General features: G+C 43.1%; 1 protein-coding gene across 9 annotated transcripts in view; it reads left to right on the top strand.

The window, feature by feature from the left end:
* PPARGC1A (PPARG coactivator 1 alpha) overlaps positions 1-26,482 on the top strand; it is a 658,152-nt gene that overhangs the window by 612,121 nt on the left and 19,549 nt on the right. For 6 of the 9 annotated variants that reach the window (XR_014567979.1, XR_014567980.1, XM_083754902.1 and 3 more), the window contains 5 exons: positions 1,738-1,863; positions 3,069-3,273; positions 11,895-11,940; positions 12,050-12,123; positions 25,483-26,398. Coding sequence is in view for 5 of the 9 variants with exons in the window: in XM_083754902.1 (XP_083611028.1) it covers positions 1,738-1,863; positions 3,069-3,273; positions 11,895-11,940; positions 12,050-12,123; positions 25,483-26,398 (1,367 nt within the window). In the remaining 4 variants the exon portion in view is untranslated. The remainder of the gene's footprint in view (positions 1-1,737; positions 1,864-3,068; positions 3,274-11,894; positions 11,941-12,049; positions 12,124-25,482; positions 26,399-26,482) is intronic. The other 3 variants (XR_014567981.1, XR_014567982.1, XM_083754901.1) reach the window with 1 other exon arrangement.

The raw sequence follows: 26,482 nt of genomic DNA, 5'->3' as shown, positions 1-26,482 counted from the left end.
AACAACTGGTGACACAACTCCAGTTTTGTGGGCAATTTTGAATCATAGAATCATAGAATTGTAGAGTTGAAGGGGACCCTGAGGATCATCTAGTCTAACGCCCTGCAATGCAGGAATGTGTGACTGTCCCACAAGGGGATCACAGTTGTAACCTTGGTGTTACCAGCACCACGCTCTAACCAAGTGAGCGATGATTCTCACAATAAAGAAGAAGAAGAAGAAGAAGAAGAAGAAGAAGAAGAAGAAGAAGAAGAAGAAGAAGAAGAAATAATTTTATTTATCCCCCGCCCTTCCTGGTTCAGAAAACCGGCCTCAGGGCGGCTAACAACAAATTTTAAACACTTAATTTATGCAACAAAAAACAGCATAAAATACAGTATAAAACGTGAATAAATTCAGAATTCAAAAATCAATTTAGGGGGGGAAATGCATCCAATAAACATTAGATGATCACCAGGGCTAGCTGGCTAAATTAGTCCTATCTGGGCCAGCGAGGAGACCAGGGGAGAATTAGCTGTGGGATCCCAGAGAGGGTAATCTTAATAAAAAGGGGAGGGGGAGGGAAAGAAGGGGAATAAATGATCAGGCTAATTTCAGATTACAAGCCCTGTGGAAAGAAATTAAATCCTGCAGGGCCCTGGTCTCATGGGACGGAGCATTCCACCAGGTCAGAGCCATCACTGAGAAGGCCCTGGCCCTGTTGGAGGATAATCTGACCTCTTTAGGGCCCGGGACCTCTAAACTATTATTATTCATGGACCTTAAGGTCCTCTGTAGGGCATACCAGGAGAGGCAGTCCTGTAAATAAGAATATAAATCTAAAGTCAGGGTACTTCTGCCCGTGCTTGGACCCTGTAAGTCCACTTAGCCAACTATATCCAGTTTGTACTGTGCAGTTTGTATGACTGACTTCTGCCTTGATTGCAGGGGATGGCCTGGGACATTGGCCATACCCAGTGATGCTTTCTGCACTTCTGGTTGCACTACAGTGCTCAAGTGGGAGCATGCAGGAGCTATGATTTTTTAGGACCGCAATGTCTCCAGAACCACCTCTCCCCATATGAATGGACCCAGGCCTTGCAGTCATCAGCTGAGGCCCTTCTTCGTATACCTCTTCCAGATAGGTCTGGAGGGTGGCAACACAAGAATAGGCCTTTTTTGCGATGGTTCCCCATTTGTGGAATGCTTTCCCCAGGGAGGGTTGCCTTGTGCCTTCAGTACGTATCTTTAGACACCAGGTGAAAGCATTTCTCTCTAGCCAGGCCCTTGGCTGATTAGGGAGGGGGGTTATTGGTGGGTTTTTTGTTTGTTTATTAAGTATTTTGTGTTCTCAGTGTGCATTTCTAGACTCTAGGCTTGCAGGACATTCATGTATGAAGCAGAATGCGTTAGGCATAGACAGGAATAGTCCGGTGTTTATAGGCTTAAACCATTTCCCAGATTTTACTGGCATGAATGGATTTATGGTTTTGCCACCCATGGAGTCCCTGTGCAAATGTCGCTTCCACGTGTGGACTTCCAGCAGCCATGGGGCAAGGCAGGCAAGCCTCTTGTTCAAAGTCCTATTTTTCCATCTTGAATAGCCTCTATACATGTTGATATTTGTCCGAACTGGACCTGAGACTCATAAATTCAGATAAAACCCGAGGAACGGCGATGCATAACCTTATTTCTTTTTCTTCCCCACCTTTCCCCTTCTGCACCCACCCCAAACCCTTCCCCTTGTTATCCTTGCAGCTTAAGAAGCTCTTGTTGGCGCCAGCTAACACCCAGCTAAATTACAATGAATGCAGTGGCCTCAGCACACACAACCATGCAAACCATGCCAATCACAGGATCAGAACAAGCCCTGTGGTGGTTAAGGTACAGTGCAATACATATCAAGATGGTTTTAAATAGTTTCCTTTTCCCCCACTAGGGCTCAGACATTTACCCGGCCAGTGCACAAGGAATGGGATATGTCTCAAAGTTTCACCTGACTCCCTAAGCAATGTTGGATGCAGGCACTCTGTGCAGAGGTCCATATACACAATGGCCCAGTTTCCATGATCACACACAGACCCTTTTTGTGTGAAAGCAAAGGATCTTAAAACTGGGCCATTGCACATACAGACCTCAACACAGAACATCTTGTTATTATCTGTGGAGAGGGAAAAGGAGAAATGTGCATCTACTCCTTCTACACAAGAACTGAATTTTCAACCCAGTAACTGCACCAATAGCCTGGTATCTTATCTCAAATTGTGGGGTTGGGGCAGAAGCGGTGGGGTTTTGTTCATATGTGGGGGTGAGGGGATATCATAAAGAGAAGCTGCTTCTGTTCATTTTTTTCACTCTGAATAATTCATGTTATGCCTTCCACCCCCCTCTTCTTGGCAGCATTAACGCATTTTTAAAGGCTGCTCTTCTTTCCCCATCCACAGAATTGCAGACAGTGCCATTAAAATATTACTGATGGGCTGATGTGTTGACGTGCGACTCCAGGCCACCACTTCACTTGCGGCCCAACTTAGAAAAAGATTATGCTGGAACCTCAGTAGAAAGGTCTATGTCAGCCATTAATTGGCTCCGATGCTGGCAGTGGTGTAATTCTGTTAGCAGGCTGTATTAAACAATGTTTGTCTTGCCATTGACTGTAACCGAAAACAGAGCATTTAGGGGTACTTAAGAGAGTTGTGAGCGCTGGGCTTGAGCAATCAGCAGCAAATTAAGGTTTAAGCCAGCTTTTTTTTTTCCCCCTCCCTGTTAGTAGTAAAGGCGCTGTAGGGTCTTGTTAGTTATATGTTGCTGAGTAGGAACATTGAAACATAAGAGGAATGAAATAAAAAAGCTGCATAAATGTCATTTAGGAATTTTAAATGTAATTTTCTTTCCTTGTTCTGCAAACAATTATTCACAGCTCATAGATCTAGTGCTCTTATAAGGAACACTTCACTGAAAATCTCATCTCTTCAGAAATCCTATATCCATTCTGATAAGGTTCGGTTCACTAATTTCAGCTTTCTTTTTTCTTTTCCTTCCTTCCTTCCTTTTATTACTTTTCCTTTTATTGTGACTTGTTTCTTAAGACTGAGAATTCATGGAGCAATAAAGCGAAGAGCATTTGTCAACCACAAAAGCCACAAAGACGTCCCTGCTCAGAGCTTCTCAAGTATCTGACTACAAACGATGACCCTCCTCAGACCAAACCAACAGAGAACAGGAGCAGCAACAGAGACAAATTCGCCTCTAAAAAGAAGGCGCTTTTGCACTCTCAGACGCATCATTTGCAAGGTAGGCTTGGGAACAAAGAATAGGTTTTGCCCAGTGATTGTCATTGTTGCAAGTGATCAGACCCTGGTGGTGAAGGGAACCTGTAGCTTCCCGGAGAACATTTCCTAGCAGCTCAGACCAGTGAAAAATGCTCATCTCTAAAAGCTTCCAGGAGCCAGGAAGCATTGCCTGATCCTCTCTGGGTCGACCGAAACCCTCCACCTAGCAGCTTGTCTTCTTTTGTGGGCAACTTGCCTGAACATGACGTACAGTTCAGAGGGGTCCCTTTGGAAGTTCCCTGCAAAATTTCGGAAGGATAGGTGCAGATTATACAATGAATGAAACATTGTTTGAGTAGGGTGCATTGAATTTTTCAACTTCCCAATTGCGTAGAAATTATTTAAAATGATTGCCAAGCACTTGCAGTTCAATAACAGTAACAATAACAATAACAATAATTTAGCATTAGCTGACATTTTCAGAAAGTTAAAATCAAAATTCTTTGGTTTTCTGAAGCAGTTTATTTCCTTCTCAATCAAATATAGACTTAGCAAGCTAAAAGTTGACCAATCACAAAAATCAAAACCAGATTTGAACTCCTCACACCCCAAACCATATTTTTAATACCCCCCTCACTGAAGAAATTTGCAAAAAAAAAAAAAAAAATCACCTCCTAAAACAACATGCTGTACTGTTTGAGATTTTTTGCTCAGGGTTGTGTGGTTCCTTTGTGCTCCTTGTGTGATTATAGGGAACTTCTGTAGCGGGGATTCTTTACTTATTTCTTTGTTGCATTCTTACCCAACTTTTTTCACAATGCTCATGGTGGCTTCCTACTCCTCATTTAATCCCAGCAACAACCCTGTGAGGTAGCTTAGGCTGAGAGGTAGTAACTGGCCCAAGGTCACCCCGTGAGCTTCATGGGGAATCGAACCCTGGTCTCCCAGGTCCTAGTCCAACACTCTAACCACTGCACCACCACTGGCTGCATGGAGCCGCTGTGTTTCCTTGGAGGCTCACCAGCCTAGAGGAGTCATGCTCCTTGAGAGGTGAGGCTAAACCCATGTAGCTCTCAGCCCAGCTCTGCCTGGGCTCCCTGTTAATTGCTTAGCATAAATTGGAACATTAGCTGTGCATGTTTGTGCATGCACACAGATGCAAAGATGCATTTTTAACTAGCATAGCTCCTCTTCCTCTTGTGCATTTAGAACACATTCTGTGTGCAAAGAGCTTAGGGGTAAAGGGTTTAAGATTTCTCAAGTAAAGAGTCTCTTCACACACAGTGGTTTTTAAGTGAGCACCTAAGGTCTCTTAAGAATACTTAAGAATACACTGAGCCTCTTGGGCTTGCTGATCAGAAGGTCAGCAGTTTGAATCCCCACGATGGAGTGAGCTCCCCTTCAGTCCCAGCTCCTGCCAACCTAGCAGTTCGAAAGCATACCAGTGCCAGTAGATAAATAGGTACCGCTCTGGCGGGAAGGTAAACAGTGTTTTTGTGCACTCTGGCACTTGTCATGGTGTTCTGGTGTGCCAGAAGTGGTCTAGTCCTGTTGGCCATATGATCCGGAAAGCTGTCTATGGACAAACGCCGGCTCCCTTGGCCTGAAAAGTGAGATGAGCGCCGTAACCCCATAGTCGCCTTTGACTGGACTTAGCCATCTAGGGGTCCTTTAACCTTTTACTTCCAAGCCCTAATGTGAATGCGGTATGTGTGTGTTTGCAAATGTAGCCCCTTGAAAGAGGAGTCGTAAGGGGGTCAGGACTGGCTATGCTTCTGACATACATCTGTGTACGCTATCCATGGCCTGTATGTAATAGTCCTGAGCTGAAGATAAAGACAATAGGGAAGGAAGGACCTGAAGATGGATTTGTAGCCATGGGGGAGTTGAGGGTTAACTGGATTCCAACAGCACAAAAGTAGTGATGCGTTCCTGGGAAATAATTACTGTCCTGGACAAGTTGGGCTAGCCAGTTCATTAGGGAGCCTCTTTTATTTTCACCGGACTAAAATGAAGACATTGTTAACTTGCAATATATTCCTTAAGAGACAATAAAAACAGCTTTCTTGCAGCTTCTGAATAGGCAATAAATGTGTCAGCCCTATTATAACTTTAAAAAACCCACCATTTTATTGTTTTATTCTCTAAACAGTGTCAAGTGTAGGAGCCGTCCTGACCCCTCTTGCTCACTTACCAAACAAGAAACTTTATGGCCAACTAAGCATCCGTAATGACGTTTAGTATCCTCCAGTGTATTAAGAGGGGATTTTGGTCCTATACTAACTGCTACGGCCGGGTTGGAAAAATGCAAATGCCCTCCTCTTTCCCGGCTGAGTTGTTCCTTTTCTTGCTTTCTCCTGATGCCACTTTCTAAAGGCTTATAGGCCCCTGTAGGCTTTATTTAAAGGGACACGGGTGGCACTGTGGGTTAAACCACAGAGCCTAGGACTTGCTGATCAGAAGGTCGACGATTTGAATCCCTGCGACAGGGTGAGCTCCCGTTGCTCGGTCCCAGCTCCTGCCAACCTAGCAGTTCGAAAGCATGTCAAAGTGCAAGTAGATAAATAGGTACCGCTCCGGCGGGAAGGTAAATGGCGTTTCCGTGCACTGCTCTGGTTTAGTCATACTGGCCACATGACCTGGAAGTTGTACGCCGGCTCCCTCAGCCAAGTAAAGCAAGATGAGCCAGCCAGAGTCAGTCACGACTGGACCTAATGGACAGGGGTCCCTTTACCTTAGGCTTTATTTAGAGATCCTGCCACTTAAAAAAAAGTCATCTACTGCCTTTGTCTCCAGAGGTAAGAAATTGAGACATGGTTTACATCAGCAAGCATCTGTAGCTGCAATGTCAATGAGCGAGAGAATTTGGTTGTAGAACTTGGTTACAAGCAGAGTTGGAAACAAAGATTAATTTCTCCCCACACCCTGAGTTTTTTTGTTCCCAAATGGTAATGTTAGTTGAGTAGCAGGGCTGCCTTCTCTTATCTGCAGTGCAAGAAGCAATTCAATATTGTGATTACTTCTGCCATGCTAAGGTTCAGTTAAGCCATTGCGTGTCGTGGTCCCCAAGACACCCCCCCCCCCAAATAACACACACATCACACAGAATTTTTGTTTAGGGTTTTTGGCATAATTTTGGCCACAACTTTATTAACATACATGGATGTGAGTGGTTGCTTAGGCATTGGTTAGGACTATCTGTCCCCCCGCCTGGGGACAGAACTGATTTCCGGATTCCAGCGAAAGTCAGTGAGGGGAAACAATATCGTGGAGAAACTGGAGCTGCGCCACAGGCCCTCACCTTCTCCCTGCATGCTCCCAGGGGCTTACACGGCCCAAACCCGATTCCAGGATTTGGACGAAAGCATGGCAAGCCCCTGATTCCTGAATTCCTTTAACAGAATTCCCTTGCAGCAGCAGCAGCATTGGAGGGGCAGGCCCAGCCAATCCTTACCCCTCCTCCAACCAATTTTTAACCAATGCCTAACCGCAACCTTACAAGTTGTGACGATTTGCTACGCAGTAGGCAAAAACCAAATGGCATCAGCTAATCAGCCAGATGGACAAAATTCCTACCAGGCCCCTGCCCCAAGGCAGATGACCCCATGACAGGCATAGCAAGGTCAACGCACAAGACCTAAAATAAGAGAGGGCAGGCGGGTGATCTGGTGCACCCAGCAAAAGAGAAAACTGAACACTGTGTGCACTGCTTAAAAACCTCTGTTCCCTCCCCCAAATTGTTGTTTAGTCGTGTCCGACTCTTTGTGACCCCATGGACCAGAGCACGCCAGGCACTCCTGTCTTCCACTGCCTCCCGCAGTTGGGTCAAACTCATGCTGGTAGCTTCAAGAACACTATCCAACCATCTCGTCCTCTGCCGTCCCCTTCTCCTTGTGCCCTCAATCTTTCCCAACATCAGGGTCTTTTCCAGCAAGTCTTCTCTTCTCATGAGGTGGCCAAAGTATTGGAGTCTCAGCTTCAGGATCTGTCCTTCCAGTGAGCACTCAAATTAGCAACATCAAAATTACCCCAGCAACTCAAACTACCAATCCCTGCCAGCGAGCAACCATCCCAACCCGCCTGGCAACAGAGGGGTGGTTTGGCTGGCCCCCACCGCATCATGTGCTCTCTTTTAATGAGAACATGCTCTACCACCTTAGTCCTTGCCTCCTGCAGTGAGCACTTGTATCTTCATGTGGTCTGGCTAAGTGGCACTCCTTGTTTTATCTGCTTGAAGGTAATTTTTGAGCACAGAAGCAGAGCTTGCATTTTTAGGGCGCTGCCGTAAGCAGAATCACAGGCCCATTTAACTGGTTCTTGTCTATAGCAGGCACCTTTGGCCCTCCAGAAAGACTGCAACACCCATCACTCCTGACTATTGGCTGTGCTGGCTGGGGTTGATGGGAGATGTAGTTCTGCAACATCTGGAAGGCCAAACGTTCCCCACCCCGATCCACAATGTAGACCCTACACTACTGGGAGCAACTCTTCCAAGGTTTCCGGCAGTGGCTTTTCCCAGCCCAGCCTAGAGATATTGTGGATGGAACTAAAGACCTTCTGCATGCAAAGCAGGGGTGAAGGATGAAATCTGCAATCCCTACTCCCTGATCCCCTCCCAACGTAGCCAAATCTTGTAGATATTCTAAAACAGCAGCTCAAGGGAAACCATTCCGTGCATTGTGCAGCTCCTTTCTGTTGCTGAAAATGCAGATAGGAAGCATCTGAGGAAAACCGAAAGATGCTTCATGCAGGCAGTGTTTTGCTATTGCCTCTGTTGTATAAAATGCTGCAGCATTTCCTTTGAAGCAGTTAACACATTCCAAAGCCAGGGATTGAGAAACAGCCAAGCTAGGTGAGATGATCTCCATCTGTGATCAGATATCCTGTCCCTTTGAATGTTGGCCAGTCAGAGGTGTGTTTGTGGATCTAGACTGGGACCGTGTTGCGGGGCGGGGGGAAGGCTGTTAACACTTTCCCACTGCACTCTTTCCCCCTGTGAATTCAGCTGCTCTTTGCCCTGCTAGAGGAAGTTTAAAGTTAAAGGTACCCCTGACTGTTGGTCCAGTAGCGGACGACTCTGGGGTTGCGGCGCTCATCTCTATAGCCTGAGGGAGCCGGCGTTTGTCCGCAGACAGCTTCCGGGTCATGTGGCCAGTATGACTAAGCTGCTTCTGGCGAACCAGAGCAGCGCATGGAAATGCCGTTTACCTTCCCGCCGGAGCGGTGCCTATTTATCTACTTGCACTTTGACGTGCTTTCGAACTGCTAGGTGGGCAGGAGCTGGGACTGAACAACGGGAGCTCACCCCGTCGCGGGGATTCGAACCTCTGACCTTCCAATTGGCAAACCCTAGGCTCTGTGGTTTAGACCACAGCGCCACCCGCGTCCCCTAGAGGAGGTTTAACAGTGCGCAAATAGCAAGGAAACAGCCCCAGGTCCCAGTCCAGATCCACACCAGGTCACCTGAGGGAGATGTGTGAGGGGAAGGGATAAAGGCAATGGTGGTGGATCAGGGGGCGAGTGCTGGTAGGATAAAGCTTGGGTCTGTAGATGGGAAAGAGTGGCACCTGACAGGTCAGGAGAAAAGTGACTCCTTGGCGGTTGACTTGAGGGATAGAACCTAATGGATATTTCTTGGAGTGAACTGCACAACCTCTCAAGTGAAGCAGAAAATTGCCTGCTGGCAAAATTAAACTCTTGATTTAATTTTGGGAATTTTTCAGGGAAATCCTGAAAAAAAAGGCTGAATAATAATAATAATAATACCACCTTTATTGTAAATGTACAATCTGTGTACAATGAAATTAACCGAGCCTCCCTCCCCCGACAAACACTCAGTCTCATTGCACTCTGTGTGCTTTTCGCACAACACACCAACCAACACTATTATTTTCCGTTCAGCTGCCTAACAGCCCATGAATAGAAACTGTTTTTTAGCCTGTTGGCAAGACTGATCATACTTCTATATCTTCTGCCAGAGGGTAGAAGATTAAAAAGGTGCTGGCCGGGGTGTGAATCGTCCCTGAGAATTTTTCTCGCTCTCCTAAGGCAATGATCCCTTGCGATGTCATCTAGCGCAGGGTTTCCCAAACTTGGGTCTCCAGCTGTTTTTGGACTACAATTCCCACCATCCCTGACCAGTGGTCCTGCTAGCTAGGGATGATGGGAGCTGTAGTCCAAAAACAGCTGGAGACCCAAGTTTGGGAAGCACTGATCTAGCGGGCTCAGGGGACAGCCCATGATATTGTGTGCTGTGTTCATCACCCTCTGTAAAGACTTTCTGTCCATGGCTGTCAAGCCAACGTACCACACTGTGATACAATATGTGAAGTCCAGAGACAGTACAACCCCAATTCAGGATCACACGTAAGGTGGAGCAGACATTTTCCCTGTCACTCCAGAGAGAAGGACTAGAACCAGTGGGTGGAAACTTCAGGGAGTCAACAAATCTCTGAGAGAAACTTCCTGTAGGTACACGACAGTAGAATAGTCTGCTTGGTCTCCCTTGCTGGCGGTCCTTAAGCAGAGACTGAGTAGCCATCTGCTGTAGTTGCTTTCTGCATTGAGCAGGGTCTAGATGACACCTGAGATCTCTCCCAACTCTATTTATTATTACTTTCTCTGGCAAGTAAAGGCTTTCCATGGTGAGGAGTTTTGTGTGTGTGTGTGTGTGTGTGTGTGTGGAGGGGTAGCAAAAGATTGGTATCCCAATTGTTTTCTAACAAAGGACGGCGGAAGGTTTAACTGCTAAAAGTGCTGTTGTTCATTCATGTCAGGGTTTTAGCAGGGAGGAGTTAAACCCCAATTTACGCCATCTGCGACTCTCTTCCCCCCTATTTGCAGAATAATTTGCAAGCGCTTGGATCATATTTGCTTGGGTCTTGGCCTCACAGAAACAACCTATTTTCCTAGTGCTGTATATAAAACTGTATATTGTACAAGTGAAGTCAACTGAATATTCATAGAGTTCTGTTGCTTTGTAGTTATATGGCCGCTGTCATATCCAAGTGAAACGTGAACTGTAGTCTAAATTAAATATGAAGGAAGCACGTTTTCACACTATGTTCTGTGCATTTTGGGGGGTGTCTGTGTGTGTAGTTTTCTAAGGTCTCAAGGTCTGTATTGCAGGTGTACAGCAGTTGGCATAAATCAATTGTGCAACCTGTTTCAGGGTTCCAGAGGAGTTTAGATCTCTTTATCTATAAAATATGTGTGGCTGCTGGAATTAAATATAATGTGTGATGTGTGGTTGCTGCTGCAAACCGTCCTGCATCCCTTTTCACTCTCAGTAGCTGGTACTATAAAGTTCAAGTCACAACTAGGGTAGAGAAGAATGTCATTGGTCTGCATTTTAAAACAGACTTACCTAATGCATGCCTTTGAGACTAATATATTGATTGGGACATTATTACCCTGTGGATTTTGCACTTCTCCAAATGTTGTGACACAAGTCTTGGCTCAGAAAAAAGAAAGAAACCAAAATGCATCTTTAAGGATAAAATGTGTATGTTATTTTACATGCATTTAAATATACATGATTAAATAATAATAATAATAATAATAATAATAATAATAATTTTTATTATTTATACCCCGCCCATCTGGCTGAGTTTCCCCAGGCATTCTGGGCAGCTCCCAATCAAGTGTTAAAAACAGTACCGCGTTAAATATTAAAAACTTCCCTGAACAGGGCTGCCTTCAGATGTCTTTTAAAGATAGGATAGCTGCTTATTTCCTTCACATCTGAAGGGAGGGCATTCCACAGGGCGGGCGACACTACTGAGAAGGCCCTCTGTCTGGTTCCCTGTAACCTCACTTCTCGCAATGAGGGAACCGCCAGAAGGCCCTTGGCGCTGGATCTCAGTGTCCGGGCTGAACAATGGGGGTGGAGACGTATACAGGACTGAGGCTGTTGAGGGCTTTAAAGGTCAGCACCATCACTTTGAATTGTGCTCGGAAACGTACTGGGAGCCAATGCAGATCTCTCAGAACTGGTGTTATGTGGTCCCGGCGGCTACTCCCAGTCACCAGTCTAGCTGCCGCATTCTGGATTAATTGCAGTTTCCAGGTCACCTTCAAAGGTAGCCCCACGTAGAGCACGTTGCAGTAGTCCAAGCGGGAGATAACTAGAGCATGCACCACTCTGGCGAGACAGTCCGTGGGCAGGTAGGGTCTTAGCCTGCGTACCAGGTGCAGTTGGTAGACAGCTGCCCTGGACACAGAATTAACCTGTGTCTCCATGGACAGCTGTGAGTCCAAAATACATATTTTCATACATGTTTATCTTTTTTGAGGGGGAGGGGGGAATCACAGTGTAATTCTGGGATTCTGATGAATAAACACATGTGAAACTGGCATGGACTGGAAATTCCTAGTCAAAACATCAGAACGGCTGTGAATTTCTCTGCTTCCACGAGTAGCAGCCTATATATAGTAGGAGAATTGACAGTTGGGGTGGCGTCAAAGTATTTGCTTAATGCAAAATTTTAGGAATGTAGAAGGTGTGGGGCTGTTTTTCAAAAAGCAGCCATGCATTTTCTATCAGGTCTGTTTCCAAACTAATTCAAGACAGCACAAAATTCTCAATTTCTTTCACCATATTTTACACCTGGTTTTCCTTCTTTTTCACCCTCCCTTTTTCAGCCAAACCAATGAGTTTATCGCTTCCTTTGACGCCCGAGTCACCAAAGTAAGTATCAAGAACTGTAAATATTTACAACAGGGAAGGGGTTTTAAATACATTTTGGCTACAGCAACTCCATTTCAGCTTGTTTTTATAAATGTGCCCTGTCTTCCAGTGATCCCAAGGGTTCCCCATTTGAGAACAAGACTATTGAACAAACTTTAAGTGTGGAACTCTCTGGAACTGCAGGTGAGAAGTGCATTGTCAGATATGTATATAGATATAGATGTTTTGTGTGGGGTTTTTTTATTGCTAGCTTGACATTATGAATTGCACAGCAATATGTTACCGTGGTCTCTTAAGAGATTAATTGTAATGTACTTTTAACAACAATTTTCCCCACATGGTTCCTTAAGATGAGATTTGCTTTAGAATTATGATTCCACTGTTACAGAGCTTAGTATAATGTCTAGGGAGGAAAAACGAATGAAATAATTTATCTGGAATAAATTCCCAGTCCCCTGACGTATATATTGCTAAATTTTAGTTGCATTTCCCTTACTCCCACCTTCTCTTACCTGAAAGGGATGATTCACACATGCGTGTTCATTACTTGATGACTGCAGCCATCAGTTGATGGCTTGCATTTATACAAGAATAATCAGGAAGAGTTTTTATATTACCTCAAACTTGATGCTTTCCATTTGAAATATTTTGCACATTTGGGTGCAAGTCATTGAAGACTGAGTGTTCAAGGGTTGTGAATGCATATGTGAACTGGCTCACAGACTGCACAACAGAAGATTTATACCATCTGATCAGTGTTTTAGAATTTGCTTCCTTCCTGTTTAAATTAGAGGATAAAACTTTGCCAAACAACATTTTTGCTGGGTAACAGGAAAGGGACCATCTAAGCTTAGTATTGGATTGCAGACAGTGACCTTCTCTTGATGACGTTTGCAGACCACAGAGCAGTAATGGAATAATCAATTCTCTTGTTTTTCTCTAACTTTAGAAAGTATGTGCTTTGAGGATATCTTGAGTATTAGAATGTAGACCTCGGCAGCCTTGTCTGAAAGCCATAGTATTGCACCTGCCACGAACTTGTCCTCTCTCAAGTTAAGGGCACTCCACAACTTAAAAAAAATAATACACTCATAATGAAATCTAGTCTTATTATGGTCCTCTGCCTTGTACCTTCATTTTACACTCCTAACCTATTCTTGATCCTTTCAGGCTTCAAATCCTTATGCGTTTTTTTATGTAGCCTTCCATAACTTGATTATATCTATGTACACTTTTTGAAAAAGTCTGACCACTGGGTAGTTAACAGATCCTATCTATGTTTACCTGCAAGAATGTTTACTTCTAAAGAAAATGCACCTAGGATGTCAGCCTAAATGTATCGCTTTCCTTTGAGATATCTTCTGCTTGCCCCTGGAGTCTGCAAAAGGTGAAGGGAGTGGTTTCACTGACTCTTCACAGGTTAATATTCTTTAGTGCAGGATATATTAGGCCCATGTGGACACATTTAAAGCACGTGATTTCTGTCCCCACCCCACAGAGAATCCTGGCATATTTACTGGGTTCCATGTAATAACTTTTAAACAAGCAATGTTCTGATTTTATATACACTTGTTCATTATTTTTTAAAATCTTAATAATGCATGGGGGGGGGGGACTTTTAAGCAAGTGACAAGTGGGGTGCCGCAGGGTTCTGTCCTGGGCCCATTGTTGTTCGACATCTTTATAAATGACTTGGATGAAGGAATTGGGATGCTCATCAAATTTGCAAATGATACCAAACTGAGATGTCCCCTCCAGCATGTCTCTAATAACAATAGGGATGTCCTTTTCCATACCCTCCAACAGTTCTCCAAGGAAAATAGGGGTGTCCTAAGGAAAAGCGGGACATTCTGGAATCAAATCAGAAACCAGGACGGCCTTTGTAAATCTGGGACTGTCCCTGGAAAATAGGGACACTTGGAGGGTCTGTGGTGGTATAGAAATGTTTATTATTATTATTATTATTATTATTATTATTATTATCATTAACAGAAATGTGCCCATTTAATTCCAACCTATAGTAGACAGCAGTGTTGTCTTCTGCCTGGATGCTGTCTTTAATGTTGCCCTGGCATTGTTTATAGTAGTTTAAATAGTGGTTGCATTGCTCTCACTATGAGTGGGCCTGCTTGTGCTATTGAAGTACTGTACACTCTAACAATATAAAAAGCACCTTCCTTGGTTTTCTGCTCTTTCCCTCACTTCCTCTCTGTGCCTCCTCCTTTCGAACAAAAGTGGTTACTTTACTACACAGTCAACTGATAAAAATGCTCCCCACTCCAGTTATTATTGGTTATCATTTATATATTCTCGATGGGTGTTGATAAAGCTGAATCTTTAAATTCATTCTATACCTCAAATCATCATCATCATCATCATCATCATCATCATCATCTGGGATTTTGCCCTAGGGATTGCAAGACTAATTGTATATCTATTTTGTCAAGATAGGCCATCAGGTGAACTGGGAGGAAACGCTTAGGAAATGAATTTCCTGGCAACTCCCCAGGGATTATGCCATTTCTATTTTTAATTTTTGTAGGTAATAAACTTAAATTTTGGGTTTAAAATTCTTCTCAAAATGTCCTGCTGCTTCTTTAGGTAAGACATATTTGAAGCAACAGTCCCCAAATCACATTTTGCGCCTCATCAGTTTAAGAATTTGAGGTGATAACTTTCACACTTTTTGCCCAGTTTGGGCCATAGCAGGTTCAAGATGGCCGGAAGAGATCTACAATGTATTGAAATAATTTATGGGAGCATCATGGCAAAGATGCAAAATAGGCAGTGTAAGCATGCATGGAATAAATCCTGTTTTTCAGGTTTTGCTTAAGGGAAAAAAATAGCCTCTAGAGCCCCAGTGCCTGTTCTTTCAAGTATATATTATACACCCAAATGTTTTCCGTTTAGCTTGCTGCAGAAACTATGCAGCAATCAGACAATGCAATACTAGATTAGAATTGTTACTGCAAAACATAACCTGCCCCCACTTTGCACTATCAGTGGCAATATTCACACGCTATGTTGTATGCATGCTGCATTTTCACTCCATTTTTGTCTGCCATATAAAGCAGAGTCTGTCCATGGACATTTCGCAATAATTTATTTAAGAATGATGGCTACTGCATATTTGTTTGTTTTTCCCTGTGAGGAATATCATAGTATTTTCCTTGTTTAGCAGCATTAAAAAAAAATTGTGTACACAAAGCTAATGAAAACAAATTTAACTTGTCCAAACTGTCTAACAGGGCAGGTATCCATGAGGATAATTTCACTGAGGATAAATCATGCAGGAAAAATGCAATGCTTGCAATGTATATAGCTTTTTTAAAAAAACATTTTAGTTTATGTTTTAATAAATATTCCCTGAAAGAAAATCTGTTTTAATTCCACCATAATTCCTAGTCAAAGTCAGGCTCTTCAGATACACCTTTAGTCTCAGTTGCATAATTATACAACTTTTCCTCATTGTTCCTATATTGGTGACATGTATGCCAATCAGTGGCGAGTTAAAGAATTGCATTGGCTTTTTTAGCTGCCAACAGTGTGACGCGGCAGCTAAAAAAGCCAATGCAATTCTGGGCTGCATCAATAGGAGTATAGCATCTAGATCAAGGGAAGTAATAGTGCCACTGTATTCTGCTCTGGTCAGACCTCACCTGGAGTACTGTGTCCAGTTCTGGGCACCACAGTTCAAGAAGGACACTGACAAACTGGAACGTGTCCAGAGGAGGGCAACCAAAATGGTCAAAGGCCTGGAAACGATGCCTTATGAGGAACGGCTAAGGGAGCTGGGCATGTTTAGCCTGGAGAAGAGGAGGTTAAGGGGTGATATGATAGCCATGTTCAAATATATAAAAGGATGTCACATAGAGGAGGGAGAAAGGTTGTTTTCTGCTGCTCCAGAGAAGCGGATACGGAGCAATGGTTCCAAACTACAAGAAAAAAGATTCCACCTAAACATTAGGAGGAACTTCCTGACAGTGAGAGCTGTTCGACAGTGGAATTTGCTGCCAAGGAGTGTGGTGGAGTCTCCTTCTTTGGAGGTCTTTAAGCAGAGGCTTGACAACCATATGTCAGGAGTGCTCTGATGGTGTTTCCTGCTTGGCAGGGGGTTGGACTCGATGGCCCTTGTGGTCTCTTCCAACTCTATGATTCTATGATTCTATGATTCTAAAGCTGGAACAATCATAATCCCTTTCTTCCTGCTTGTTTCCTCCTTGATTTTCTTAGCTTTTTTAGTATTTTCACCTCTTTCTATGTAGTTTCAGAACAAATGGAGCAGAATTTGTTTTGATGAAGATAAATTGATGTCGGCCTTTAAAGCAGTTTCCCCATCATAGTCCCTTTCTCCCCAGCCGTCTGAAAACAAATGGGTGCGTTTCTGTTGTGTGTATAGCATACTAAAGTCAGAAAGGAATTGCTTTCATTTGCTTTTCAAAGCTGTATTAGTCTGTTGTATTATTATTTTTCAAAAAGTATTTACATACTTATTTGACAGTAACCCGAAACACCTATTAGGGATTACTTCTGAATAGATTGGCCTATGATTGGTAATTTTAATCTAAGGAAATGGTCACAGTTAAATCTGAAGCAAGGTAGTCTTTATTCTCCTTTACTTAAGCCTCTGGGCTCCACCTCCCATAGACCCTAGCTCTGCCCACCCCTGACATATAGTTCCAATAGATTATCCTTGAGGAAGTATGGTCCCTGGCAGAATGAAGCTTGATTAAGAAGTAGCTTCCCAAATGCACCTTTGCACTAAAGATGGATCAAAAGATGGATCTTGTGAAACGACAAACACTTCATTAAAGCATCTTGATAGTTCGCACTTTGGTTCTGCTGGTGTGACATGTTCTGGTGGCATATTCTGCTCAAGAAATTAGATGATGCTGTGCTGAGTATCCTGTATGAGACATCATTAATATTTGGTGATGAAGCTTGGTCATATAGGTGACACAGAAATTATTCAGGCACAAGACAGATGGATTATTGTAGTATAAAGTATTTCTCAAGATCAGGGAGAACATCAAGAAAATGCTCAAGAGGAATGGAAGTTCCCCCAGAATGTCTGCTTTATATACATTATTTACACAATGGGCCCCATGTGATTGGCTAATTCCGGGATTCACCTGTAGGCCAATCAGGTTGCGGATTCACTTCCACCTGGAGCTGGATTGGGTGGCTCCTGTGGACCAATCAGACTGCTGCATTCTGAATCCTATTGTTCTACGACCAATCAGACTGCTGCCTTTTGGATCCTATTCAACTCAGTACATAACAGGTACACTTTGTGGACCAGAACTACAGCGACATTTTGCAAATCGTGGATCCTTGCATCTGCAGTGGAAATGTGGCAACTGTGACTTGGGACCAGTGAGTGCTAGTCAACACTAGTCCTACTCAGAGCAGAGCCGCTGAAGTTAATGGACACAACTAACTTGGGGAGCATAAAAAGAACATATTGCATCAAGTGGACAGGGTGCTATTGCGCTTGAGCCATTTCCACAGGCCTCTGGTTGGCCACTGTGAGAGTAGGAGTAGGTGGACCATTGGCCTGATCCAGTAGGCTCCATGTTGTCCTTTATTTGTTTTATCTTCTGAAAAAATTGCCATCTAGAAAAGAAGCTCCAGCCCTGAGATTGGGTGTACATCTGTTGCCTTCCCACCCCTGTCCCACTCCTTCATTACTGCATGTTGCCCAAAGCTGAAGAGAGTAGTGGACTGTGAAGACGCTAGTTCCCGCAAAAGTGCATATCAATGCAACTTTTGCCTCATATTGAGGGAAGTAATCCTTAATTTATTTGACTTGGTTCTAAAGCTTGTGTCCTGCCTTCAAAGAAGAAAGGAAGGAAGAGCTATTTTAGATTTGTTTCATGGTTCTCTTTTTTAGGCTATCTTGACAATCTAGATTCGAAAAATTATGTTTTTAAAAAAAGAAAGGAAGGAAAGAAGAGAAAGAGACACACAAAGTTCTAACACAGTGCATGATACCTGTAAGCAGGTACCATTGACTATTTTGAGAATGCTGGAAAAAATAAACTGGGATTTCCTCATTCTTGGGCCATATTTTAGGTAGTTACCAAGAGTCCACCAGTATATTGCTTAGCTTTTCAGACGTACCCAAACCTAGTCTGGGTTAGTTAGCATTCACATGTGAATGTTGACAGTCACCAAATTCCAGATGTTCACTGTAGTAACACACACAAACACACACACCAAGCAGAAGTCCCATTATCTGAAGTGTTCCCTACCCCGTTTCCACTCTGAATTGCAGCCTGGCCACCCATATGGCTGGTGTTTGGGTTGTCTACCCACAAAGCGATAAAGTGATATGATCAAGAATGGGTGGCGGAAGGTTGGACCAGGGGAATGCCATCTAGTAAATTATTAGATCTTTCCAGAGGTCTATATTTATCCTCTGCTGTACTGACAACAAGATTAAACTGACTGCTCAACAGACATGTAGTCCTTTATTATATGATGGCTATTTAATTTTATTATCCATTCCCAGCTTCTGCCGTTTTGTGTCGTACAGAAGCCCTGCTGATTCTTTTACTGAATCAGGCCATTATCTTGTGTTCAGTGCCTTAAGTGGCTTTAAATAATGTTTCCCTTGATAATCCTATTTCCAAACTCATAAGATGTAAAAGAATCTGGTGGGTTGTTTTTTTTTTAATAATGCTGATACTCACAGCATGTCTCCAGGAAGGTTCAACTCTCTACAACCCACCAATATGCATCCACAAACGAGATGCATTATCAGATGTTTGTACGTTAACACTGAAGTACTCTCAGTCATGTTAAATTTTGACAGAAAACTTGCCATCAGTGTAAACCTGTGTTGTAAAGGCATAAGAGTTTTGGAATAAATTTCAAAAGCACATTGACATTAATCTTAGGTGGGAACTGGCGTTCTGCAACAGCTAAAGCAGACTTGCACAATTTACAGCCCCACCTCAGTGGACACAGCCCACTACCCAGGTTCTGTTGCCTTCCAGGTGGGGGCCACGATAAACACCTTGTGGGCTGGATTCAGTTCGGTGGGTCGGCAGTATGTGCAAGCCTAGGCTAAAATGTTACATTCAGGTCTAGATAAATCTAACCCATTTTGGTCAAATCTGTGAGGGAGCGGACTGAACTTCCACAAGCTGTTAAAAACAGATGTATTTACTCGAGCTTTCCTTGGCCTCAAATACCAGTCAAACGATTCCCGGTTCCTGTAATTGTGGTATGCTGCTTTTATTGGCTTTTTAAAATTCTACATTGAATTCTTTGTGTTGAATTGTTTTATTGAATAGCATGCTATTGTATAATAAGTCTCACAGTACAGTATATAGTACAGTACAGCAAATTGACTTATTTATTTATATCTACTTTGAGGACCTTATTTTGGATCAAATGTATAAGCGTGTATATAATTCTCCTAGATTGGTCAGAGCAGTTCACACACACACACACACACGCATTCCATGAAACATTTGACTTCTCTTTCCGTTCCAAAAATGGAAGCACCATTCCAAAACACCTAATGAGTTTGTGGCTAAAGTGATACTTGGATAAAGGACATTCAGGCTCACACTAATTTTCCTGTTCAAATGACTGTCCAAGAGGGGCATCTATACTTGGATAACTTCTTTTTAAAAACAAAACATAACATAACTGTGTTAAATGTTTGGAATAGTGCTGCATGCATTACTCGGTTGTGCCATGCGCACGTTTTCCGGGAGTGTAGGGAAAAGATTGTGCATTTTAAAATGGAAAATACCATGGAAACTTGTGGGAGAGAGAGGAAGGCAGTTTAAGCAGCCTTGCACTGCAGTTGGGGAATCCTTTTCGGGGAGCAGGGAGAGGAGGAGACAGTGCCAGAGGTATTGGATTGTCCTTGTAGCATTTGCAAAGGCCATTCAATTTAAGGGAAGACCTTTTAAAGAAAACTTTAAAAAGGTGGCCTTGAAAGTTTGCTCTAGGCAAAACTTGGTTGCAAATTAGAGATGTGTGGACCCTCCTGACTTGACCTGCAACCTCCATATTTATTTGGATACTTTCCATTATGCAGAAGAGTACTGTGGCATTGCAGCCGAGGACGAGGTTGTGGGGAAGGGAAGGAATATCCTCAAAACAAAACAAAACAGAATTAAATGGCTGGGGTTTGAGGGGAAGCATTGTTGTGGTGCATGTACCACTTCTACTGGATTTGCTGTGCAGAAGTACATAAGTGTGAGTGATGTAGAGGTACTTGTTTATTATAGAGCACATTTCAATGCAGTAATCATAAATATTGCTAAGGTTGTGCTCTGTTGAAATATGACCTACATACTCTTGATTGTTTGTGTTACGTGATTTGTCTGACACCCATTACATCCCGGGTAATGGCAGCCATTTGTTGCTCTGCACAGCAGGCGCTTTTGACAAAGGAAAATAGGCAGCAATAAAAAAGCTATAGTCTGAATTACATTCTGCACAGTGCCGCACTGCTGAGAGTTTGTGCAAGTGTGTTAACAATGCTCTGAACTGCCTCTTGTCAGCCTTCAGCCTGTAATGGCCATCTGTCCTCACATAAATCTGTCAAAACCTGCTAAGTTCAAGAGAGAGCACGGAATATACCTTGCACTGTCAACGCCAAAATGTACACATTTTGCAGAGAGAAAATCAGCCGGCGTGAAATAATCCAAAAGGGTGCAGAATGTTTTAGCACTATTGATTTAGGATCATGGCATGAGATGGAACTCAGATTACTGTGATTAGAGTAAAGGCAAAGCAGACGTGATACTCGCTGTGAATAAATATGGCGCTAATTTTCTCGAAGTTTATATAGAGGGGAAGTGGGCAGAGTTTGGTCCTAGGTAGGAAAGAAGAAGCAATGCAAAACTTTTCTTCTCATTACTTAAATAAATATTGCACATTCACCCTCTTCACTTAGGGGTTGATGAAACCAGCCCCCCACCAGGGGTGCAGGTCCAAGGGTGTGTGTGTGTAAAATTCACTCCAGAAATTTATCTGTGTAAAGTCATTAGACAACAGCTGGGAGCTCAGCAATAAGAGAAATGGCAAGGCAGTATTAAGGTAGATGGCTTGAAACTGTGGAGTATATGACGTTTTTGTTTGCGGTGCCACAGCAAGAGCACACACAGGAGAAACTTCCCATCCTTTTCACACCTCAACACAAAGGCACGCAAGTTGTTTTTTTGTTTTGTTTTGTTTTGTTTTGGTTTGGTTTTTGCCCTTCTCACTTTGCAACACTTTGGGACACTTCGAGTTCTTGGGCTGCATAAAATGTAGTAATTTCTAATGTGCCTGTTGCAGTGAAGTGTGGTGTTCCCCCCCCCCCCCCGTGAGGGAGCACCGATATACCTCCTTGCCAAGAATCCAGGGGAGCCTTCATAGTGACAAACTTGGGTTTGCTCCTGACAGTAAACTCATTGGGAAGCCATAGCAAATACTGGCTCACTACGCGGGTGGTGCTGTGGGTTAAACCACAGAGCCTAGGACTTGTTGATCAGAAGGTCAGCGGTTCGAATCCCCGCGACGGGGTGAGCTCCCATTGCTCGGTCCCAGCTCCTGCCAACCTAGCAGTTCAAAAACACGTCAAAGTGCAAGTAGATAAATAGGTACCGTTCTGGCGGGAAGGTAAACGGCGTTTCTGTGCCCTGCTCTGGTTTGCCATAAGCGGCTTAGTCATGCTGGCCACATGTCCCGGAAGCTATACGCTGGCTCCCTAGGCCACTAAAGTGAGATGAGCACCGCAACCGCAGAGTCGGCCACGACTGGACCTAATGGTCAAGGGTCCCTTTACCTTTAACTTTATTTGTTTACAGGTTCAATTTAGTAGCCATTTGTTGGAGGCAGGTCTAATTTTGAATGCTGCCCTATGTGAAAAGCTTCCTGCAAATAGAAAACCGGCACTGCCGGCAAAACCTTGTGCCTTATCTGTCAGAAAGGGACAAGCTCTCAAAAGAGTTATTCCCCACATGCACATTCTGTTTCCTCAGAACCATATGATTTCATGCCCATCTTATTTTCTTGATGTGGGTGGGGATTAATTTGTTTATCTTTCATTTTGCTTCTGTGTTCATTTATAACTTCATTTCAACTTAAAAGGCATCTAATATACATGAGTTGTTAAGTCCCTGTGCTTAGTTCCTAGTCCTTAATTTTTAAGGCTCCCCAACTCACTCTCTCTTTCTCCTTAAACATGGTGCTCCTCATCTAAGCTTATTCCTTTTTGCACATTTTACTAATGATATGGAAGTATTTTTATTTTAGGAGAAATTCAGTGGTGATTGATTTTTTTATTTTTTTTTATTTTGTTTAAAAACAGACACTTGCAAGCCCTTCTGTGCAGCAGACTCGCCAACTCTACCAGACAATACCCTTCAATAGTCCATTGGCTAGAACAGGTAGTCATTATCATTTGGGGTGAATAAATGAGGCAGCCTTTTTTTCATAAAGCCTATGACTCTAATAAAGTTATTGGCCATGTTGACCTTCATCAACAAATAGCTTTCCTCCAAACACCACATTACCGATGTAAAAAAAAAGAAAAAGCCAAATAACCAAAAATATGTAATCGTATTACGGAAGCTATAGGTTTCACATCTTTTGCCCAGTTTGGCTCAAACTGACCAGCAAAAACATCTATAATATATTAAAATGTTTTGGGGAGCATCAGCAAAAAAATTAGAAAAAGCAGAACCAATTCTTTCACTGAAGATTAAAAGAGTTCCTTTGGACTAAAGAGTGCTCTGTCTTCTGCAGATTATACACATTTCTCACTGTCTCTCTTTTGGCCTGACACTGATCAGTGGTTGATCATACCTCTGTTGAGGTAACATTCCTGATGCAATACAATATTGTTCCCTCCATTTGTCAGCACAGTTCCTTTCACAGACCTTAAAATTGCATCTTGAGGGATTAAACTAGACCCCCTTGTTCCTGATGTAGGCTATAAGTCCCCACATCTTCTGTGGCAGGGGGGACTCCATTTTGTGGTTTGCCTCAGGTGCCAGAATGTCTTGGGCAGGTCACACTATCCGCAGCAGTGACAACATGGCTGTGCAGTTCGCTGGATTATTGTTAGGGACCCATAGAGGCCTTGGTGGTGGCTTGGTGTATTGAGACACACCTTCGATGCCTCCGAATCAGTGAGATGCTTATGTGTTGCTCTTGAAACTGAACATTTCTAACAGCTGTTCTCTGTGTTACTGGCCATTGGAATGCTGTAGGTTATGGCTGAGGTTTGTGTGGAATGGGTTTTTGTCTTATTTTTCCAAAGTAACACCTCTGTTCCTCTTTGAATTTGCCTATCTGAACTAGAGATCTTCAGTTTCCACATTGTAAAAGTAAAGCAACACAGTTAAATACAATTCTGCACAGCTTTATTTAAGCCAATCCTGTGCTGTTGGTAGGAATAACAATACTTAAATTACCCCTGGATTGTTCAGTGTTCAGTGAACATTTGCATCAATGCAAATTTCTGAACCTCCTTAAAAAAGAAAGAAAAACAACTTGTTTCATTACCCAACGTAGCTTCTCAGTTAACTTGCCTCTCAGCTAGGAAGATGTAGTTCCCAACATTTTGTTTTTTAAAAATCATTCGATTAACATAATCTTTTATAGAACCTGAAAGAAACTCAAAAAGAGTTGCAGACATCCGCTACACAAAACTATCAGCAGTGGGATGAAAGCTTTGCCTTCTTTCATTCTAGGTGGTTCAGCGTGGCTGTGTGTGATCTTTCATCTCTGCAAAGAGATCTGGCATAGTAAATTCACATCATAGTGTGCAGGGAGAGCGGGGGAACCTGGTAGTTATTGATCTGACATTTGTCTCCTCTTTATTTACTTAATCTTCTATTTGCTCGACACAAAGTAAATTTCAGCCTCTCCTTTGTAATATTCATTGGCATTTGGGTATTTAGTTGCCGTTTCAGTTTCACTATTGTTCTGTTTTCGAAGAACCTTGTTGTTTTGTTTCCAATATTTTATTATTTGTATATTAGCAAGGGTTTCTTGAATTATTAAGCTCTGCAGACCTGAATCTTTGCTACAAATTGTATGGCCAGTTTTAGGTCTTGCATCTCTTTCTGTTGTCTATTACTGAAGTACTCCACGTTTCTGTCATCTAGATTATTTTAGCTTTAGAAATAGTTGGATTGGGTGGAGAAGACTGACAGTGTTTTAAATTTACAGTCTAAATCTACAATTTACAGTATCAAATTTGTATAATGAATATCACTGAAATTAGTTCAAACTCTCTATCTATTGAGAGGACACCCAAATAGTCCAGAAACGTGATAAGAAAATAAATTAATAAAATCAAAATCCGCCCCCACTTCCAATAGTGTTTGATGCATCCTAGTTTTGATGTTTGAAGGAATAAACATTCCTTAGACATTATTTTATCTATGTGGTTACCAATCACATCTGCTGTTGTTTTCTTAAATAATTGCTATGCGTGTGGGCCCCAATTCTCAGTGCATCTGTGTCATATGGAGAAGAGAGGATTGCCCCTTCACCCCCAGCCACAATCTTAATGAAAACTGATTTCCCCCATGTGGTAATAATAATAAGAATTTATTAAGCAAATAAGAAAAAAAGCTTCCATTGATACCCATGGTAGATTTTTGGAGGGGTTTTTTTTGCAGTGCCTTTTGCAGTATTGGGATGATTTTCATTGTGATTGAGGCTGGGAAGAGATAAGGATCCCTTCCCCATGTGCAGTTAAAGAAGCTTCTGGTTTGGCCTGTGCTGATATACATTCGGAAGCCCTTTTTAAAGCACTACTTTTAGCAACTTTGGAGCCATAGGAATGCATGCCCCTCCCACATCACTGTGGTAGTATTGAAGACCAAGGCCATGTGGGAGGAGCCCATGATTTGGTTCTTCTCATGCCAGTGTTTCTCCAGTTACTTTGGGGGACAATGCTGGTGTGGAAAGGAACCACAACATTCGCTTCTGCCTTGTGATCTAGGACTTCGTGACATTACCAAGTGGTGCAAACAGGATCCATGCTGCAGCTATTCCACACCACTAAAGGTAATAACAGAAGGGACTTTTAGTATCATCAGCATCACTTTTTATGTTGCAAGGGGTAAATAAAAGCATTGTTTTGTTTTTAGTTGTGTGTGTGTGTGTGTGTGTGTGTGTCTTTGCTTGCTTGCTTCATTCATTCATTTTAATGAACATGATTTCTTTATGTATATAGCACCCTCAATGTTCATAACACATTACACAGTAGCAACAAGATGATAAATCTTTTCCTCTGAGATTCTGACTATCTAAATTTCAACTTGGGGAAGTCGATGGCGGGAGATGAGCAAGATGGAAGCCAGGGTGAACTAGAGAAGACTGTGTGTTCGGTGTAGCTGCATGCACATAAAATAGGCGAATAAGGGGTTGTGGCAAAGGTTTCGTGGAAAAGATGGGTTTAGAGGATATGCTTCAGGGAAGCGACGGGAGGGGGCCTCATGAAGGTGTTTTGGGGAAAGTTAGGGTAGAACCCACATGCTAACCAACTTTGGTTGGTTTTTGCTTTCCTCTTAGGCTTAACTCCGCCTACAACCCCTCCTCACAAAGCCAACCAAGACAACCCTTTTCGGACTTCACCAAAGCCAAAGTCGTCATGCAAGACTGTTATGCCACCTTCCAAAAAACCGCGCTGCAGTGAGTCTTCCAGCTCTCAAGGACATAACTTAGTTCGGAAGGGTCCGGAACAGTCAGAGCTGTATGCGCAACTTAGTAAAACAACTGTGCTGTCTGTCGGTCATGAGGAGAGGAAGACAAAGCGGCCTGGTTTGCGGCTGTTTGGTGACCATGACTACTGTCAGTCTGTTAATTCGAAAACAGAAATACGCATCAACCTATCCCAGGAGCTTGAGGAGTCCAGACAAGTCCAATTGAAAGGCTGCTTGCCTGAGCGGTGGTGCCATATTTGTTCTTCTTTCGAACAATGTGACCAGTACAAGAGAGAGACTTCACAGGCGAACGGGCAGGATTTGCAGTGCAACAGCCGGAAGCAGCTCCAAGACCAGGAAATCCGGGCCGAACTCAATAAGCATTTTGGTCACCCTAGCCAAGCTGTTTTTGAGGAAGAGACCACTAAAACCAGTGCACTGAGGGACAACGGCAATTATAGTGACGAACAATTCTCCAAGCTACCTATGTTTATAAATTCAGGACTCACAATGGAAGGTCTTTTCGATGACAGCGAAGATGAAAGTGACAAACTGTGCTGGTCGTGGGATGGGACGCAAGCCTACTCCTTGTTTGACCTGTCGGCTTCTTGCTCATCTCTTAACTCTCCATGCAGAGATTCAGTGTCTCCACCCAAATCCCTCCTTTCTCAAAGATTCCAAAGGATACGTTCTCGATCGAGGTCCTTTCCTCAGCACCGGTCTTGTTCCGGTTCTCCATATTCCCGATCGAGATCAAGGTCGCCGTGCAGTAGATTCTCCTCAAGGTACTGTATTGGAAGAATGTTTCTGAGCAGTAACAAGCGGCGTGATGGGAGGTGACTGCCCGCTTGCAGGAAGTTGCTGTTCTA

This window comes from Podarcis gaigeae, assembly GCF_964106915.1.
Source record: "Podarcis gaigeae genome assembly, chromosome: 9".
In the NCBI taxonomy this organism is placed as follows: Eukaryota; Metazoa; Chordata; class Lepidosauria; order Squamata; family Lacertidae; genus Podarcis; species Podarcis gaigeae.
The sequence above is the reverse complement of the archived record's forward strand: the minus strand, read 5'-3'. Positions and strand labels throughout refer to the sequence as shown.